The sequence below is a fragment of the Gavialis gangeticus genome, unplaced genomic scaffold, assembly GCF_001723915.1.
Source record: "Gavialis gangeticus isolate Ggan-Ray unplaced genomic scaffold, GavGan_comp1, whole genome shotgun sequence".
In the NCBI taxonomy this organism is placed as follows: Eukaryota; Metazoa; Chordata; order Crocodylia; family Gavialidae; genus Gavialis; species Gavialis gangeticus.
In genome coordinates, this window is record NW_017728994.1 from 68,985,747 (window position 1) to 69,006,025 (window position 20,279).

General features: G+C 42.8%; 1 protein-coding gene and 1 long non-coding RNA gene across 3 annotated transcripts in view; one reads left to right on the forward strand and one right to left on the reverse strand.

The window, feature by feature from the left end:
- Positions 1–1,823, reverse strand: part of LOC109287700 — a 13,814-nt gene extending 11,991 nt beyond the window's left edge. The window contains exon 1 of the long non-coding RNA XR_002094944.1: positions 1,812–1,823. This is a non-coding gene — a long non-coding RNA (uncharacterized LOC109287700). The remainder of the gene's footprint in view (positions 1–1,811) is intronic.
- A 983-nt stretch (positions 1,824–2,806) lies between these two features.
- Positions 2,807–20,279, forward strand: part of EDRF1 (erythroid differentiation regulatory factor 1) — a 58,152-nt gene continuing 40,679 nt past the window's right edge. Inside the window, exons 1-9 of one of the 2 annotated variants that reach the window (XM_019502975.1) lie at positions 2,807–2,959; positions 8,696–8,904; positions 10,728–10,794; positions 13,280–13,405; positions 13,870–13,994; positions 14,433–14,592; positions 17,500–17,601; positions 17,898–18,019; positions 19,168–19,279. In XM_019502975.1, the coding sequence (XP_019358520.1) occupies positions 2,894–2,959; positions 8,696–8,904; positions 10,728–10,794; positions 13,280–13,405; positions 13,870–13,994; positions 14,433–14,592; positions 17,500–17,601; positions 17,898–18,019; positions 19,168–19,279 (1,089 nt within the window). In that variant the 5' untranslated portion in view covers positions 2,807–2,893. The remainder of the gene's footprint in view (positions 2,960–8,695; positions 8,905–10,727; positions 10,795–13,279; positions 13,406–13,869; positions 13,995–14,432; positions 14,593–17,499; positions 17,602–17,897; positions 18,020–19,167; positions 19,280–20,279) is intronic. The other variant, XM_019502976.1, reaches the window with a different exon arrangement.

Genomic DNA, 20,279 nt, shown 5'->3' on the forward strand with positions numbered 1-20,279 from the left:
TAGGTGACTGCAGCATTGATGCCTACACAGTCAGATGGATTGCAAATTGGCTGTGGGGTCGTACCCAGAAAGTGGCGGTGGACAGGTCATTTTTGACCTGGAGGAAAGTGGGCAGTGGAGTCCCCTGGGACTTGGTCCTCGGGCCTGCACTGTTCAATTTCTTTATTAGCAACTTGAATGACAGGGTGAAGAGCAGCCTGTTTAAATTCACAGATGACACCAAGATTTGGGGTGAGGTGGGCACGCTAGAAGGGAAGGACAAATTACAGCAGGACCTGGACAGGTTACAGGGGTGGGCAAATGAAAATAGGATGGGATTCAATACTGACAAGTGCAGGGTGCTGCACTTGGGCAGTAGGAACCAGCAGCACACCTACAGGCTGGGGAACTCCCTTCTCAAAAGCACAGCAGCAGAAAGAGATCTTGGAGTCATTATTGACTCCAAGATGAACATGCACCGACAATGCGAGAACACAGTCAGTAGGGCTAACTGTACCTTGTCCTGCATCCACAGATGCATCACAAGCAGGGCCAAGAAGGTGATCCTCCCCCTCTATGCGACACTGGTCAGGCCGCAGCTGGAGTACTGCATCCAGTTCAGGGCCCCGCACTTCAGGAGGGATGTGGACAGCACTGAGAGGGTCCAAAGGAAGGCCACTCGCATGATCCATGGACAGCAGGGCAGACCCTATGAGGAGAGGCTACAGGACCTGAACCTGTTCAGCCTTCGCAAGAGCAGGCTGAGGAGGGACCTGGTGGCCATCTACAAACTTACCAGGGGGGACCAGCAGGGTTTGAGAGAGACCTTGTTCCCCCGAGCGCCTCCCGGAGTAACAAGGAATAACGGCCATAAGTTGCTAGAGAGTAGGTTTAGACTAGACATTAGAAGGCACTACTTCAGTCAGGGCGGCTAGGATCTGGAACCAACTTCCAAGGGAAGTGGTGATGGCTCCTATCCTGAGGGTCTTTAAGAGGAGTCTCAATGTCTACCTGGCTGGGGTCATTTGAGCCCAGTTTTCTCTCCTTCCCAGGGCAGGGGGTTGGATAGAAGATCTACAAGGTCCTTTCCGACCTTACATCTATGAATCTATGCTCCAAGATCGTCATCAGGGAGCTGGAGCTGAGAGAGACTTATCTCTCAGCCTCTGCTTCACCACTGTGATTGGAGTGGGGGGCTGGGAGATTCTTATACCTGGGAATCCCTGCCCAGCCAGAGACTTGCTGCTAGCTGCCCCACCAGCAGATTGGGGTAAGGGGTTGGAACCTAGCCCTCCCCTGCAACTCTTTTCAAGTCCCCTGCTCTGAGCAGGGAGCCATGGCTGGGAACTCCCTGCTGCTAGGGCAGGGGGGCATTGTCTCCACCCTGGCAGCAGGCTGCCCCCCAGGGCCAGGGAGCAATGTTCCAGCCCCAGCCAGGAGACAGACACCTCCTAGCCTGGTGCTCCCTACCAGCCCCTGGGCTAGCACCCCAGGGAAGCCTAGAGCTTCTCCTGGTGGTGGCAGGGGCCCATTGCAGGTCCCCAGGAAGCAAGGGCAGTTTGCTGCCATTAGCAGCAAATCTGTTCCCACTTCCCTACACATGTAGATGCCTGCCCAGGAGTGTTTACTTGTGAGTAAACTGCTCCTGGATCTAATGCATGTGTAGACACACCCATAGCAGAAGTAGGTCTGGAGGGGACCTCCAGAGGTCATCTAGTCCAACTCCCTGCCAGAGGCAGGATCATCCCTATCCAAACCATCCTATACAAACCAGAGGTTCCCAACCACTGGGCCACAGCTTGGTACCAGGGTTGGCTGCTGGGTTCTAGCACAAGCCCCCCCACTTGGACTCCCATCTGTCCGCCCAAGCGAGCAGCTGCCACCGCTGGCAGTCACATATTAGGCAGTGGGGCAGCCCTGGGAGGGAGGCAGCCAGGTCTGTGCACCCCGTCCCACTTCCATGCTGGTCTATGGTAAAAAAAAAGGGGGGGGGGTTGCGAACCAGTGATCTAAACTCTCCATAAAACTATCCTCAATCCAGGCACAACATAGACCTAACACCCTAACCTGCCAGAGGTCAAGCGGAGGAACCACAGCAGCCAATGTCCTGCTATAAAATATTGTCAATGTACACTCAAGAGGTCCCAGGTGCTGCAGAGGAAGGTAACCCCCACCCCTGCCCCTGAGTCCATGCCAGTCTGACCCCAAATCACTGGCAATACACAGGGGGTGCACCCCCTGGAAGTGCCACTGGCTCAGGGATCGGCCCCTGGGGGACCTCCCCATCAGTGATTTGGTGCCTCCTCAGACTCTGGAGGCACCAGTCACCCAGCCCCAAACACAGCGATGGGTCTGAGCCTGAGTGGAGCAACAAGATCCTGTCGTCAGGACACTCCAGCTTTGCCCCCAGCAGGCGCCCTGGCACAGCCCAAAGAACCCAGCCTTGCCTGCAGCCAACACCCAATGCCCCCGGCAGGGCTTAAACCAGCCCCCGACACACGTACCGGAAAAAAGGGTCGGGGTGGGGGTATAACCAGCCAAGCGGAGAAGCACGGGTGATACCCACAGCTCCTCTCCGACCCGTCCACCCCCTTCTGGACTTGGCCTCACTGCTCTGACACCCAGTTCGTTTCCTCCTGCGTCCTCCCCGGGCAGGACAGGCGCTTTGCTCCGCTCCCGCAGACACTGCACCCTCCCCCCCACGCCCCGCAGCTCTCTGCTGGCCCCGCCCCACCGCAGAACGCCCCGCCCCTGCCCTCCCGCCATTGGCCAGCGAAGGCTGTTCCCTTGACGTCATTTTCCAGCGCCACCCTCCGCGACCTCTCGCGAGAACGTGGCCACCCGGTTCCCCTTCCCGGCTGCGGGGTGCTGGCGGCGTCCCCTCGGGCTCCAGGGTGAGGAGGAGGAGGAGGGGATGGCGGAGGCCGGCGACCCGGGGGGGACCGCCCCGCCCCAGGGAGACCCCGAGGAGCCCAAGCAGGTATCGGGGACCCCTCCTCGCTCTGGGGGCGGCAGAGTCGGCCTCGGACCGCGGCGCTTCCCGCGGGAAGCCCTGGGGTGCCGCGCCCCGCCGGCTCCAGCAGGGGCGGACCCGTCGAGGTCTCTTGCCGCTGCTTTGCGGCTCTGGGGTTTTTTCCTGGACACGAAACGAGGGAAGGGGGGAGCTGGGAAGGGGAAGGGGAGAGCTGCCATTGCCGGAAGGTGCCTCGGGCCTGTCAGGGGGACCGACAAAAGTTGAGAAGTGCCGATGTGCACTTGCAGTCGCGTTGCATGTTGGTGAGGGGAAGTGGGAGCAGCCCTGGTGTGAGCACAGGGGCACTTGCTAGGCCTGCTTGGGTTCAGGCTCTGACAGGCTGACTTTGGGAAATTCATCGGTTCAGAGGAAGGGACCTCAGAAGATCGTGGGGTGCAGCCTCCTGCTCCAAGCAGGAAAGAGAGCGGGGGATCAGCTGACCCCAGCGAGGGGACTGTCCACTCTCTTCTTGAAGATCTCCAGGGTAGGCGATTGCACCGCCTTTGGAGGGAGCTGATTCCACAGTCTGGACGCTAACTGTGAAAAAGTTTTCCCTAATGTTGAGCCTGAATCGGTCCTCCCAAAGTTTGTGGCTATTACTCCTGGTTTGCCCCTTAGGTGCCATGGTGAACAGTTGCTCACCGAGCTCCCCTATCGTGTAACTCTTCTTCATTTCCATTTTCTCATCTTTAAAAGGGAAAGATAACACTGTCCCATTTAGCGGGAGTTGTGAGAGATGATTTCCCCTGAGATTAGGGTATGCTGTGACTTACTGCTTTTTAAATTGGTTGTTGATAAAAGTGCACTAAAATAAACAGAGTAGTCATCTGTGTGATAGCCTTGTGTCTTGGGATGAGCACGGAGTTCAACTGAATCCACTGGAGTCTGCTTTATGGAATCGTTAGTTGCAGGGAAGACATCGGTAATCACTTTCCCATGTGTAATTAAAGAGAATGTCTCAGTCATTCACTTCCTTCTTGATTCAGAATATCTTGTACTGATCCTCAGTTTCTCTCTCATTGTAAGAGCAAAGATGTCTGGAGGCTGACTGATCTTGGCTCTGTGGGTACAGTCAGGTTAGCAGGTAGAGTCTATTACCTTTGGATTGGATTTGGGGTGAGGAGCAAGATTGGTTGATCAATGAGACCATTCCAGTCACAACTTGAAAGCTTTATTAGGATACACAATAGCAAAGACTTATTGGTACTAATAAAGGCAATGCTTACACAGCCTTGGATTCAGGAAGAACAGGTCTGTTGGTCGGGCATCTCTGTTTTCCTGGGGAATTGTGCTCAGTTGGTTTTTTCCTGCTGAGCTTTGGGAAAGCTCCAGTTTGTTGCTTGCTCCAGGCACAGTATTTATAGATGGTTGATTTGACATGCTAATAATTGATCTCTGATTAGTTTTATATATATTTCTTTGTTTCACTGGAACTTTTTGAACTGGATGGAACCAGATTTTAGTGGCCCTGGAAAAGGGGTCAAGGGATCAACTTAGCTAAGTAAAAGCACACCTATGCATTGGTCCACAGCATATCGGCACCAGTGCAAGGAAAATTGGCATCATTGACAATTGACTTTTTTGGCTGATATGGCTGATGAATGTAGATAAATGCTGCATGTGTATGCGCGGCTGTAGCATGCACGCAGCGAGCCAGGCAGCTTGGAAAGCAGCATCCAGCTGGTAAGTCTGTTGGAGGGAAGGGGTGGGGGTGGGCAGATCCGGGCCCCTGCGGTGAGGGAGGGAGCTGTTCCCCCATGGCTCTAGCTCTGCTCTGTCCTAGCTGGGCAGCGCCAGCCCCAACCCCATTTCCTCACTGCAGGGGCCTTGATTTGTACCCCCATACCCCTTCCCTGCCCCACCCCATTCCCATCCCCAACAGACTAGCTAGCCAGATGCTGCTCTTCAAGATGCCAGGCTGCGTATCGGCAATTGCATCAGTATCGGCCTTTGTGGCTCATTAATAATCGTCCATCGGTATCGGCCCCCCCAAAAAATCTCTATTGGTGCACCCCTATAGCTAAAGCTCTTTATTTTTAGGTGTCTGACCCCAGTCTGTCAATCATTCGGTAATCTTTACTTTAATCAAGATCTTGCTAATCAATTAATTTTTGAGATTGCAGAAGGATAGATTTATCTTCTTTATGGCTTGTCTTTTGGTCCTTGGTCAGTTATTTACTAACTGTGGCCTGATAAAGTTGCTTTGCTGTTTCCATGAGCAGTTGACCTGGTAAAAAACAAACAAACAGCTGAACACCAGAATGTTATGGTATTTTTGTTTTTTTGGTAAGAGTGATAAAATATCCATAAATCATACTTGGTCTGTTTAACGTTTTCTTTTTATTCTGGTGTTAGGCTATTCTACAACATGTTGGTACTCCTTGTTACCCATATCAGCCATGATGGAATTACTACAGTGATTTGCAGGGTAAACATAAGCATAAAACACTTTGGAAGCCTTGTCATGTAAACTAGGAATGTAAGCACATTACCTTAGTACAGTCCATAATAGATAAAATTGTCTAACTTGTTTTTAATTGTGGGAGTAGGAGTACACTTACATAGACTAAAGTACAGTATCTAAAGAAAAATTAGAATTAATTTATGTTGGCCATCTGCTTTTCGCTTATACATCAGGCAAGTGTTCCGCATTGCATTTGTCATGCAAATAACTTCCGTAAACTATTTTTTTTAATGTAAAAATTAGGGCACTGTATTCCAAGATTGTTATTGTATATTTACCATTGGCAGATTCCGTGCCCACCATGTGGGAGACCTGGGTCTGATTCCCGGACACGCATATAATGACAACCATCAAGGCACTGAATGCTCAGACTCAGTGTGGTCTGTGGATTCTGTCTCAATGGCTTAAAGGAGGGGATGGAAGCTCTGGGCAGCATCCAGTCCTCCATACACCTGCCTAGGCATACAGGATTCCCTCCTTTTATGCAGGTTCTGTATGTGCAAATTCGCTCTTATGCCATGACCCTTTTTATACCAAAAATGCGTTACATGCAAGATAAATTCACTCTTATGCAGTCGGTGTGGTGGAAGCCTGCAGTCAACTGCTTGGTGTGGTGCATGGTGGGAGTGATGCGCACTAAAATATAGTCTCCTGTGTGGATCTGTGCTCTTTGGTCGCTGTCTGTGACATGAGTTTCTGTAGTTGTCATCCCCATTATGGTAGCATCCTGTGCTTGTATGAACTGTCTGCAGTTGGTGAGTACCAAAATTGTCTTGTATAAGTGGTAGAAATGAGTCTGGGGGGTCAGTACAGTCAAGGTCTTGGAACATATCCCTATTTGTTACATTGTAAAGTGGGTTCCCTTTATGCAAATTCGAGTTATGCGCTGTTTTACAGGAACGCATGTACAGCATAAAGCGAGGGAAACCTGTAATGTCACATGGTATATACACGATAAGTGACATCTGCTCATTATTTGTATTGAAGTCAACCCAGGATTTGGCAACTTGTTTGTGAAACTCATCTGAAACAAAGTGGACAGTGATAAGGGAGACACAAGTGCTGTGAAATCACATGTACAGCATGAAGAAACACCTTGACAGGCTGGATACCTTCAAGTCAGCCAGCCCTGATGGTTTATACCCAAGGGTACTCAAGGAGCTGGCAAGCATCATAACTCAGCCCCTGGCACGGATCTTTGAGAACTCCTGGTGCTCTGGTGAAGTGCCCAAAGATTGGAAGGAGGCTAATGTGGTACCTATCTTCAAGAAAGGAAGGAAAGTAGATGCGGCAAACTACAGGCCCATCAGCCTGACCTCTATCCTGGGGAAGGTCTTGGAAAAGATTAATGAAGAGGCCATCCTTAACAGACTAGCTGAAGGCAATATCCTGAGGGATACCCAGCATGGGTTTGTTGCGGGTAGGTTTTGCTTGACCAATCTCATTTCCTTTTATGACCAGGTGACCTATCACCCGGACAAGGGGGAAGAGATTGATGTCATATATCTTGACCTCAAAAAAACCCTTTGATCTGGTATCCCATGTTCACCTCTTGGCAAAACTGGCCAACTGCGGCCTCGACCTCACCACAATCCGCTTGCTGGGGAATTGGCTCCGCGGTAGGACCCAGAGGGTGGTGGTTGACGGAAGCCAGTTGTCTTGGTGCGCGGTCACTAGTAGGGTTCCTCAAGGCTCTGTCCTGGGGCCTATACTGTTTATCATCTTCATCAATGATATGGACACTGGTGTCAGCAGTGGGCTGGCCAAGTTTGCCGATGACACCAAACTCTGGGGTAAAGCATCCATACCGGAGGACAGGAGGGTGATCCAGGCAGATCTGGATAGACTCATGAAATGGGTGGATGAGAATCTGATGGTGTTTAACACTGAAAAATGCAAGGTCCTCCACCTTGGGAGGAAAAACCTGCAGCATGCTTATAGGCTTGGCAGTGCTATGCTGGCTAGCACTACAGATGAAAGGGAAATGGGGGTCATGATTGACCACAAGATGAACATGAGCCTTCAGTGTGACACTGCTGCTAGTAAAGCAAGCAAAACGCTGGCTTGCATCCATAGATGCTTCTCAAGCTAATCCCGGGACGTCATTCTCCTGTTGTACTTGGCCTTGGTGAAGCCACAGCTGGAGTGTACTGCATCCAGTTTTGGGCTCCACAATTCAAAAAGGATGTGGAGAAGCTTGAGAGGGTGCAGAAGAGAGCCATGCACATGATCAGAGGTCAGGAAAACGGACCTTATGATGGGAGGCTGAGAGCCATGGGACTCTTCAGCCTAGAAAAGCGCAGGCTCAGGGGTGATCTGGTGGCCACCTATAAATTTATCGGGTGCTCATTAGGATCTGTGGGAATGTCTGTTCACCAGAGTGCCCCAAGGGATGACAAGATCAAATGGTCACAAACTCCGCTGCGACTGATTCAGGCTGGACATAAGGAAGAATTTCTTTACAGTCCGAGCCCCCAAGGTTTGGAATAGACTGCTGCCAGAGGCGGTTCAAGCACCCACTTTGAACGCCTTCAAGACACATTTGGATGCTTATCTTGCTGGGATCCTATGATCCCTGCTGACTTCCTGCCAATGGGGCAGGCGGCTGGACTCGATGATCCTCCAGGGTCCCTTCCATCCCGAAAGTTTATGAAGCATAAAGCGAGGGAAACCCATACTCCTTGAAGGTCCTGGTGACCTCCCATGCATACACCATGATCCAGAAGGATCAGTGGTTGCCTGCTAACATATCTTTGAATTTTTGAGGGAGAAAGTTGTATACGCTATTGTATTTGAGAAATTGTAAGTAATCATAAGGGATAGAGTAAAAGAAGCGGGTTTCAGTCTTAACTGGTGTTTCCTGATGAGATCATTTAATTTAATACCTTTCCGTCAATGTAAGGCTTGGTAGCTTATGCTGTCTTTCAAGGTTTGCTTAATTTCATATACTGTAGGGAATTCTGCTGACTTTAGTGCTTCTCAAAGTACACTGAGTTAAGCGTGTGTTAAGATTACCATTGGAGTCCATGGAATTTATTGTAGTGTGGGATGGGTAGTAGGTATGTAAGTCTGTAGGACTGGATCTTAAATGTTAGGTGTCAGAAAGAATGTTCTGCTTCCAATTGTCGTCTTGATACAGTCACTAAACATAATTGAATGGATATTAAGAAGAACCTAATAGTTTTTGTTAAAATGATTTTGTAAATTTAAGGACTCTCTGTTTTCTGTTCTCAAACTAGGGATCAGTAGTATTTTTTGGAGGTAATGAAGTAAAAAGCAGTGCTGTGGTGAAATATTCCTCTGCACCACCACAAGCAGCATTTGCTCGTCTTCAGGAGAAGACTGATTTGAAACTTCCACCTGCCAACTGGTTACGTGAAAGTGCCAAACTGGGACCAGCAGGAACAACTATTCTTGGCAACAACAAGAAAAGCAAACCATTTTCAAGGTAAATTTTAGAGTTGTAGGACTGTTTGTTCCCACTCCCCCACAACTGAACTTTTAAGAGTAAAACCTAGAACTGAATGTTCAGTAAAGACATTTCTTTGATAGTGTACAGTTTGCAGAAATATTTTGGGATGCAAAATTATTAATAAATGTGAAAAGGGTGAAATGATTTTTCCTCTCAAGTTTTTGTTGAATTTAAACTTTTTAGAAGAGTAAATAGTTCAGTTTTTACCTATAATAGTTCTTTTATGTATAAAAGAAACCAGGTCAGTTATTAGGTATTGATTATGCACCATGCCAGGTTAAAATGCCATAGTGATGGGTGTAATCCAGAGAGATCCATACTGATTTCCCCCATCCTATGTTATTTCTGTTACTGCTGCTGCTTCTCTCCTTCCCGCAGAAGATAAACAAAGATGCCAATTACAGAGCTAGCTCTTGTAATGTGTATGTTGTCAAGTAGATCAAGACCCATCAAACTCTCCATGTTGACTAATCTCCTGTATTTAGATGGTAGCAATCAAAGAGGCTCATTTGCCTATTACTTCTGTTTTTGACCATGTAAGATAATAGAATGGAAATATTGTATCCTGTGTATCATTCATTACTCAGAAATTGCCTGTCAACTTGGAAATTTGGAAATTGAGAGTGACTGATTTATGGATAAGGGAGTATGGCAGCTAAAGGAAACAATAGCAGGGCACCTTGGGCGCATTCTCAAGTGCAGAAGTGTACATTTCCAGGGACATAAAAAGCAGCGGCACACATTTGTGCCACTGCTTTGTCCCAGGGCACATCCCTGCATGTGTACTTTGTCATGTGCCTAATTGTTCCAGGTGTGGTAGGAGAGGCTGGGGCCAGCAACTGTGCTGGCCCCAGCAGCCTTATCTGGGGCCCTGGGGGCCTCTGAGAGCTGCAGCTGCAGTGCTTCTGCATCAGGGAGCCTGGCCAGCAGCTGGAGTGTGGGGGGTAGCAGCATGGGGAATGTCTACATGTACCGTGTGTGTGGTACTGGGTCTGCAGTGCCACATACTGCATGTCCATGCTTGTCTAGATGTGTCCCTTGAGTGCAAATCTTGAACCAGTTTTGTCTTGAATGCTGCTCCTGGTCAAACAAGTTATAAAAGTGTATTATTTTAGTATTTCAGATACAAAAATAATACTAACTTCAGTATATTACTAACTACTAAGTTATTTGAAGTAATACTAAATTTGAAGTTTCAAATAAAGTCAGACAAACATGTAAGGATGCTGAATGTATTAAAATGGAGCTTTTTATTTGCTGAGCTAGTTTTATGGAAAGTAATTGATGTTTAAAAGAATATAAAAACTTGCATTTTATTATAGATCAAGAGAGCAGCTCTCTTTTCGTAAAGAAACTGGATTTATCTAGTCAGTTTTGAGAATTTAATTTGGAAGACGAATGGTTGTTCCCTTATGGTAAATGCTGCTTAACGGAGGCCAGTATTTTACTGTTCGTTGCCTCTCCCTGTTATTATAGAAGTTAAGTGCCCTTGTATGATTGTCTTTTCTTCTCCCAAAAGAATCTTGTAAATACTAACAACTAGATTTAAACAGTATTTTAAAGCTTCTGTAGAAGCCACTTGGCACTGCAAAATGATTTTGGTGATGTTTTCTGATCCCGGTATATTTAGTACTGTTTCTTTGGAGTCTTTCATTACAAAAAAAACAAACAAAACAAACAAAAAAAACAGATTTTTTTTTTCCTTGATAAGAGATTTTTAGGTATTTTGCAGAACAAGCTGTTATATTTCCAGTGTCAAAGTGCAGTTGTTTAAATTTCTAATGCTTTTTTAAAAATAGCTTTGGCATGGCATATGACTTCATTGACTCGATTGGGAATGATGTGGATGTTGTTTCTGATTCTGAGGTATGTATAATCTATAGTTCAGTAATTCTAAATGTCATAATAGTATCTAGATTAAGGGAGCTGTTTATGGTAGAATACTTTTCTTTTATATAATGTAATGATCTTTGTTTACATTCTTGAAGAAATGAAACATCTGCCAACAGATAAATTAAGGTAAAATAAACTAATCTGTTTATAATTTCAAGGGATTTTTGACTATTGAATAAAGTAGGAGGGTTTTTTAATCTTCTTTTGTGTACTCTTGTTATGCAGGAAGGACTTGAATGCAGTGGTTTGTCATAGTGAATATAGCAAATTCCTGTAATGTAGATCATAAAATTGTGGATTTGTGAAATACTGTTAGACTTCCAAGGTGCAGTGGCACGTAAATTAGATGTATATATGAGTCTCTGCTGCAGGAAGATGCACACTCCCCTGTATTATCTAAAACATTTTGTGTACAGCTCATCAGAGAACATGAAGTGGTATGTGGTATAGGCTGAATGCTTTAGAGAATGAGAGAATTGAGAGAATATTCGATAAAGCATCAAGAGTATTCTGGTGGACAGAAGCATATCCCAGGCCTACTAGAGTAGATCCCACATTTTTTTCTGTATAAAAATAGTTTGCATCCTGTTTAATTTGTAGTGGATGGCTGAATGAATAAGCCACTACTTCTCCAATCAGTCAGAGCATAACCACAGTTCTACACAGCTGATTGAAGAAGCAGTGTTCTTTGAAATTAAAGCCATAGCAAACAGCTGGAGCATCTCTCTCTGATCCGTTGCAGCTGTTTCCAAGGATATGTAACCGCAGTATATTTCACACACTTTTGCCAGGGGGGTTATGAACCTAACTCCTCAAAGAATCTGTATCCTCCTAGACTAAATTCATAATTTACAGTTATGAGTAAAATTTGTGGGGTTTTTTTAAGGCATTCTGTCTTTAAGGTTCTTTTTCACATGCACAAAGAATTTCCTATGATTTTTTTTCAAAGCATGTATTTTTGCTTTAAAAATGTATTTTAACTCCTCGTCATGTTCCCTATAGCCGTAATTTGACCAGGTGGATAAGGGAGCAGGAAATCATATGTGTTGATTTGGCTGTGTGAGAGAATCAACTGAAGATGAAGCCCCTTGCTTTTTATCTTGACAATTAGGGTATAATAAATTTTCAAATCCATTGCTTATGACACCCCTGTTCTGTTACTCTTGTAGGAACACTGTCACAAGATGTCAGTTGTCTGCAAACATGTATTGAAAGGCTTTCAGAAATCCAATATTTCTGGGAGAATCTTTAGGGAATGTATTGCACTTATGCTTACATTGAAAAATCTAATGTTTGGGTTTAGTATATTTTAATTACATAATTGGAATGTAGATAATATTTTTTTTCAGTGGTGGTACTATGCAATAGCATTTAAACCTGGAATTCTCTCCCCCCACCACTCCCCATGACCCTCGTTATTTATTTTTGTTCCATAACAAAATGTCAGTTGCCACCTTTGATCAACTTCCATGTCAACCTTCATCATCCATTTGTTAAATTTTTCAGGCAAAACAGCTTCATGTATTCTTTCATGTCCTGTGTTTTTGGAGGCATTTCCTGCAAACACTCTCAAAGCTATCATTATCCTACTTCAAATTCCTTCTTAATCTCTCCAGCTCCCCTTTTACCCTACAAAAATTTGGTAACTGCTAGCCTGCTCGAGCTCAGAGACTACTACCCACCTTGCTGAGCAATATTGCTTTAATAATTTCCCTTGTGCCTCCTGATCTGTATGTCTGTAGCCATATGTTATCTGTTGTATATTTGTGGTGGGGGTTTGAAGGTCTTGTTCATTTGTTTGTTTTTGGGGGTTTTTTTCATCCTGGTACAATGGAGTCTTGATCTGCCCAGAAATAATAAGGAAAGGAACCTATAGTTAAAGTAGTAGTAACCTGACTGGTGGTAATTTGTGTGGTGACAGCTGATATCAGACTTTGGGTTGGGGGGGTTGTTTTTAACAATTTACTACTTATATAGGAATGATCATTCAAACTGAAAGATGAGTGCAGGCAAGCAGTGAATTACTTGAAGTTAGAAGTCATTTGCTTTTAATGGTCCACATCTTCTGTATTAAAATTGGAACATATCAGGCAGTGGCTTCATTTTCTAGGCAGGTGATAGACTCAGTCTGGTATGTGTTTGTCTAACCCTCTGGGGCAGCCTGGTGCATAACAGCTGGGCAGAAAAGTGAAAAGAAGCTTAAGAAGGAAAATTGAAGATGTGCTTCATGTCCATCAGTGAAAAGAGGCACAGAAAAAGACCTTCCTGAAAAGCTAGTTCTAATGATCAGTGTTGGAGAGCTGACTGAAGGCCTAAAAGTCAATGATTTATAAGAGTCTTATGCAAAAAGTGATGGTGCTTTTTGCTGGTTGTATATTTGTGTTCATCATGTTTGAAGAATCATCTAATTCTGTGTGGTTATGGGGGATGTAATTTTTTTTGTTTTTCCCCCTCCAAGAACATTAAAAAACTCCTGAAGATACCGTATAGCAAGTCACATGTGAGCATGGCAGTACACCGTATTGGACGAACCCTTTTACTGGATGAATTAGATATTCAGGAGCTCTTCATGAGATCATCCCAGGTTACTCTTTTTGAACATTTTTGGCCCCATGGTATATTTATTTCAAGTACAGTGTTGTCAGCAAAAGTGTGGCATCTGTGTCAGAATTGCTAAGGACATGGTGTGCTATCATTTGTAGCAATTGGAGAAAAAACCCCGAATTCAGTGAAAGGTCAGATACCTTCAATGAAAGGTTAGGCGAAGGCACTATATCTTTCTACCTTCTCATTTTAATAACTTGCTTGCCTATTTCCCAAATCTTTTACTCAATCTCTTACCGTGGCATGTGTCTATAGATTAAATGATTTCATAGTTTACCTATGAAGGTACAGGTGTGAGAACTTAAATGTATTTTAATAGATAATATTTATTTTAAAAAAATGTTCTGTTTTATGGGGGATGTTTATTTTTAACTAAATATTTGATCTAGTTATTATGATCTAGATTTAGCTGAAGTGTTTTTCACATTTATTTATCCTGCTTAGACAGGGGATTGGACCTGGCTAAAAGAATTCTACCAAAGACTAATAGATCAGAAGTGGCAACGAAAGAAGAAAAGTAAAGAACACTGGTACCATAAGGCTATACTTTCAAAGTTTTTATATTACAGGTAGTTTGATCATGATACTGTTTGAATAAGTTCTGAGTTGTGTCCTAACCTGATTCACTGTATTTAAACAAATATTGAAAAACAGATTAGTTATTTCTTGCTTTTGCCTAAAAAAAGAAAACCCAGAGAGGATATGGTTTTAAGAATATTACACTAATACATTTTAGTATCTATGATGAATTTTGGTGTCTTCTATAGCTTAGCTGAAGATAAGTTTCAGGGCTTCTCTCTCAGTGAATAAATAATTTGCAAGGATTTTAACATGATCCTAGACACCTCCCTTGCTATTCATAAGCTTCTTAGTGTTTATAACATTATACAAAAAAATGCCTTTTTGTTTCTATGCTCTGTAAGAGTAAAATCACATACAATATCAATGATATTTGATATCTGGCTTTATTTTGATTCGTGAATTAACTTCTAATATCTTTGTGCCAGCATTAATGGTGATGGAGCAGCTCAGCCTGTTCCTTCCACTGCAGAAGAACATCAAGAAGTTCCAGCACCAGACGAGAGTGGTGAAGCAGGAAGGGCTTCTTGGCCCGCCCCTTTTGAAATGCCTTCTTCAATATCTGAAGATCCAGGTGCTTCTAACCAGGTTAGCATGGATTAAATTTTAATTAAGAAGCCTATGTTTTTATAGAAAGAGATTTAATTTTGATGCTTATGAAAGCTCTTGAACTGTAGTAGTTGAAATATTTTATTCAAAGAAGCAAGAACTGAGGTATAGAAGGAGATTTGTTCCTTTAGCATTTAAAAGAATCTCTTTTGTTTTCTTTGAGCAGCAGTACATATTGCTAAATGAGGGATCAGAAACAATTCCTTATTTGACTAAAAGCTAGTAAAGAGTCTTAACTTGCCATAACTGTGACTCAACTTATTGCTACTGGTCATATTAAATCAGAATACAAAATGCCCGTATAAATATAACTTGAGGACTGGTCTACAGGTGCAGGTAAAGGTGCAATGGGATCTAAGGAGCGATCAACATAATCACGCCTCCTGCTTTGCTATACATGCATGGCAGGAGGTGTGATTGTGGGATCATGCGTTAGATCCCTTTGTGCCTTACAGTTGGTGCAGGGGAGCCTGGGATCACGATCCTGGGATCCGCCTGTACCGGCTCTTGTGGCTACAAGCCCCACAGCTGTCATCAGCTGTGAGCCCCACAGCCATCATCGGTTGCAGGGCTCTCAGTGGGGGGGGGGCAGCATCATTGTGGGGTTCACAGCGGGAAGAACAGCTGACTCCACAGGGCTCATGGGCCGTAGGGCTCACAGGTGGTGCCACTGTCCCCGCAGCATTCTCTGCACTGCGCCTGCTACAAGCCCCACACTGTACGAGGCTCACAGGAGGATGGGGATGGTGGGGTGGGGGAGGGCACAGTGTTCTCACTGAAAGCCCTGTAGCTGATGAGGCTCACAGCAGTGTAGTGTTAGGAACACTGCTGCAAACCTTATCAGCTGCAGGCCTCGCAGTGGGTGGTACACCCCTGTGACTGAAAGCCCCTCAGTTGATGGGACTCCCAGCTGCAGGGGAGCACTTGGCTGCACTTTCAATTAATTTAATGTTGTGATCACAACAAGTTACATAGTTATTAAGTGTTTTGTTGTGGAATAATTTTGTAGCTTATTGTTAGTCTATCACACCATTCATTGGTTGAATGTGTAGCTGGGTGACATCTTGAAGTGTGTTTTTAACTGGTTAGTCATGCCTTGTGAACATGTAGAGGGGGGCTGAATGTCCTGGTTGGTCATAAAAGTAAAGTATAGGAAAGGCTGAGGAACAGAATAATTTTTTTCTACGTTGTGTTACAGTACTATGGTGAAGTTTGCTGAGGTTAAAAAGTGAAAATCTGAATTTTCCTGTTTCTTGATTTCTTTTGGTGATAACAGAATATTAGAAGAACTTCTATTTTGACAATTTATAATGGTCATAGTGCAAAAATAGCTCTTTCACTTGTTTCCTCTGTTGCTTCCAGACAACTTCTATTTTAGTCCTTTTTTGTGCTCTTATGAGGATGTTCTAAGACTTGATGATCCTCGTCAGAACTGACAAGCGCTGGAATGGATGGACGTGATGTCTCGGAATACTTTGTCATGTCTTAGTTCATATCATTCTTATTTCTGATGCAAACATCCAGCTTCCTGAAGCAAAATTATAGTCCTATAATAACGGTGTTGAAGAACAAGTGTGCTAAATATTCCCCAAATCAATGTCTGTGGGCAGTTATAGCTAGTGTCAAAATTTAGTTGTTTAGAATATATTTATCAAGAATACCTAGAAATATTTCCTTTATAGCCATTAATTTATTAAGAGGAATAGATTCCATGACTACACAAAAAGAGATTAAGTTAGTGCTCCAGGAAAAAATTTCCAAAATCATTCAAACAGCATATACAAATACCTACTTTTTGATGAAATATTTTCAGAGAGGAGTAGGAAGTTAATGACATTGATTACCTCTCTGCAGGTTCCTCTGAATTTATATGCAGTCAATCACGTGTATTTTGTTAATACTGCAGACTCTGGTACTTGTTGTTTACTAAGAGACCAAAGGAGAAATGGATTTGTTGCATGCATGCTTTCTGCCAAACAGGAGACAGGTTTTCTTTCTTGTTGCTGCAATCTTGGACTTTTGTGTGAATCATGTATTGGAATAGGTTTCCTGAAGTCAGTGGGACCTTGTAACTCTTTTGTGTATAGAGTAGCTCCGTAATTTCACTACTTCTGTAAACGTTGGTTGAGATTTTTTAGTAAATCATTATTTCAGTAAATAAATAATGTTATGCTTATATTAAAGTGCTAATTATTTGTCAGCTGTCTGCAGGCAGTACCACTAACTGGGACAATCAAGGTATCAAAGTTATTCTTCCACAATTACCAACAAAAAAGCAGCCCCAAAAGACATTTCAGTTTCAACAACTTTTATTCACAAGAAAGCTATATTTTGCATGGTTTTCTAAAGTTTTACATGCTTTGAATTGGAAGGGCATCTCATGGCCTGACTGGCCATAGACATAATACTTTTCTTCCACCTTTACAGGTATTCAGGCAGGCTAGGCTTTGTGATACAAAAAAACATGCATGTTATGTTCTGTATCGATGATCTTCATTGATCAATAAATCCTCTGTTCTGAAGTTGTAAATTTCCAGGGTTGTTTTAGTATGATACCGTCTCAGGGATACCAGATTTATTTTTCTTTCTTTTTGCTTTTAAATGATGTGCTTTGAAAGATTAAACTAATATTTCTTGCATACATACGAGGGCTAGCTGGCAAAAATCTACATACCAAAAAGTTTGATGCAATAGCTACAGGAACGAAGTAATTAATTAAATCACTGCCTAAATAGTTCTTTATATTGGCTGTAAACAATAAATAAATGAAAGTAGGACTAAAGGTTTTTGCTACTTTTGCTTCCACTGTTTAAGATATACACTTTTAAGTGGCCTAATTTTACCTTGGCAGCAGAATCATTCCTTATATCCTTGTGCTTTTCACAGGGAAGTGTGCCTCTTGAACCCTCATATATAGTGGGGCATGTGGCCTCAGCCCCCAAAGAACAAAATCTGACTACTTTGTTCAATGACGGGGAAAACAGTCAGGTATGCTATATGTGGAATCTGAGCTGATGCACATAACCCCAAGTTTAATAACCCATTTAAAATTTGGTCTAAGTTGAAGATGAGAGAGAGAGAGAGAAAGATTCGATCCTTTTTAGAAATAGCTTTTGTGGCATCTGTGATCTTGATCTTTTAATTTACTGTGAATGTATAGCATAGTTTTTGTGCTGTCCTTTATTTGTACTTTTTTCATCTTGCTTACTCATAAACTGCAGATTGTAATGGAAGAAAAAATAAATGGATTGATTATTTATAGATACTTTTTTTTTCCAATGAAGGGTCTTAAAAATGACTTTGTTCGAAACATCTTATGGACCTTTGAAGATATTCATATGTTAGTAGGATCAAATATGCCTATATTTGGAGGTGGAAGATACCCCGCTGTAAGCTTGCGTCTCAGGTAAAATTTTTAAACTAACGCAGCATTTGTCCCAAGTGAAACTAGTCTTTAGTTTCTGTATTTGGTTGTCTGTATCTTTATGGGTAACTGATTCGTTTATCTGCAGTTAAAAGATTATCTTAATGCATTTGATCAATATTGAAGTGGTAATGGTGTCATAAGATGTTTAGAAAGAGTAAGGATGTCCCTGTGCTCATAACACTGCCCTGGGATTCCAAATTGCTTTAATTCTGTGTTTGATTCTGCCCTGGGCTTCTTTTTGTTCTGGTTCTTGTGTGACTGGTTAAGCCCAATAGGGCCTGTTTTATTTTACTTGTTTTTGTTTTATTTATTTAATTTGTTTATTTAATTGATTTATTTATATCCAGAGGTATCATCTGGTTGCAGCTTCTAACTTTGAGTTGGGGTTGCTGGTATTACACCCTTCTGAAAATTGGGCTCTTTAATCTTACTGTACGTTACACCTACTTGTGACAGGATAAAGCAATATTTTGGACGCAGGTTGTGAAGGCAAAACATTTCAATAACTGTGAGGTGTTCAAATACCACAATATATGTTATAGTTGTGGTTTACTATTAATGAGTAGCTGATGATCTGTTTGATGTTGTAGTATATTTCTTGCTGCTGGCACCTTCTGCCTATGCAAAGAAGGGTGGGCAAAAAGTTGGAGCTCTGCTGGCATAACTGATCAAGAGATGCCCAAGATTCATGTAGCTGGGATGTTACCAGTGCAGAAAAGTGATTTGGCAGAACTGTGAAAGGAAGTTGTACTAAGATTGATTTCTAGCTAGTGCCATATCCTCCCTTATTTTCATACACGCGCAACTTGATGATAAAATGGGCTGAAATACACAAGTTTTGCAGGGACATTCATATATCACTGTAAGAATAACTCATGCCAATATCAACAAAATATCACTATAATTCCCACTGGAGCACTCTTGAAGTGTAGTCGTAGTAAGAAACAGTCACTTTCTTAAAAGTTGTTCCTATTATCAACCTTCTGAAGCATGAATGACTAATCTCTTACAATGTTTGTCTTCATTAGTGATAAAAGAATTTTCAGGAAATGTGCCCTGATTCTTAAAAATAATAATAATAAAAAAAATCTTAATTTGCTCTTAATGCTGGAAATATTCTGTTGCAGGGATAACAACAAGCCAATAAATGTGCTAACAGGAATTGACTATTGGTTGGATAATCTAATATGCAATGTTCCAGAGCTTGTGATGTGCTTCCATGTTAATGGAATTGTTCAGGTATGGTCTAACATCTTTCAGGACGTCCACTTTTTATCAGTTCTTTGATCAGTGCAACTTCTTCATGCTTAATAGACCTGTTTTATGGTGAGGGACTAAGCAGTGGCTTATCATTAGTAATGATTCTTGTAACTTTTATTTGAGAATCTGAAATACCTCCATCACATGCAGCTAGCTTGTAAATTTGGCTGAGAAAAAGCCTTGGGGCTAGAGATGTGCTTTCTTGTTGAAATTATGTACAGGTACAGCTAAGTTTGAATGGCTGAATACAAGTGTCTCCTGCTGCCAGCTAGTAAATATAGTTTTGTACTTTTTTGGGGAAGAGCTCTGCTCTAGATGTTTGGAGATTTGTCTTGCTAAAAGTATATAGTTAAAGCATTGTTAATTGTATGTAACAAAACTTATATAATCTTCCATCAAAACAAACGGTGCTTAAGAAATTACATCTAAAATATTAAATACTGAAAATTCAAACGCTTGCACATGTGTTACGATAGTGTATACTTATTGCTTTCCTCCACAGGATCCCTGCCTCATTTAGTGCATGGATGGACACATGGGAGCCAGAAGTAAGATTTGCCCAAACAACTGTGGCTCTTGCACATCTTAGCTTTTAAGGGCCTGAATTCACAAGCTAAATGCTGTTTTACCGTCTTGTATTTTAGTCTGCGCTTTATTTTGTAGTAATCCCTTAGAAGCCAGCTGGCTTGGGAAGCATCATGTTTGTAAAGAAATGTCTCCACTTTGGACTATTATTTTTGACACATAATGTGGTCATCTCCAGGTTTTAAGCACTACTCCATAACTCCAGAATCATTGTAAACTTTTTCTGCAGATTTGAAATGTTGAATTATAAAGAGATCTTGGACATTAGTCTGTTTGTATATATTTATTTTCTATTTTGTAGTGGGTTTATGGCTCCACCACATACTTGATACAGACTTTCATTTTAGTAGCATCACTAAGATTACAAAGCCTTGCTAACTAGGTTAAAATGTAC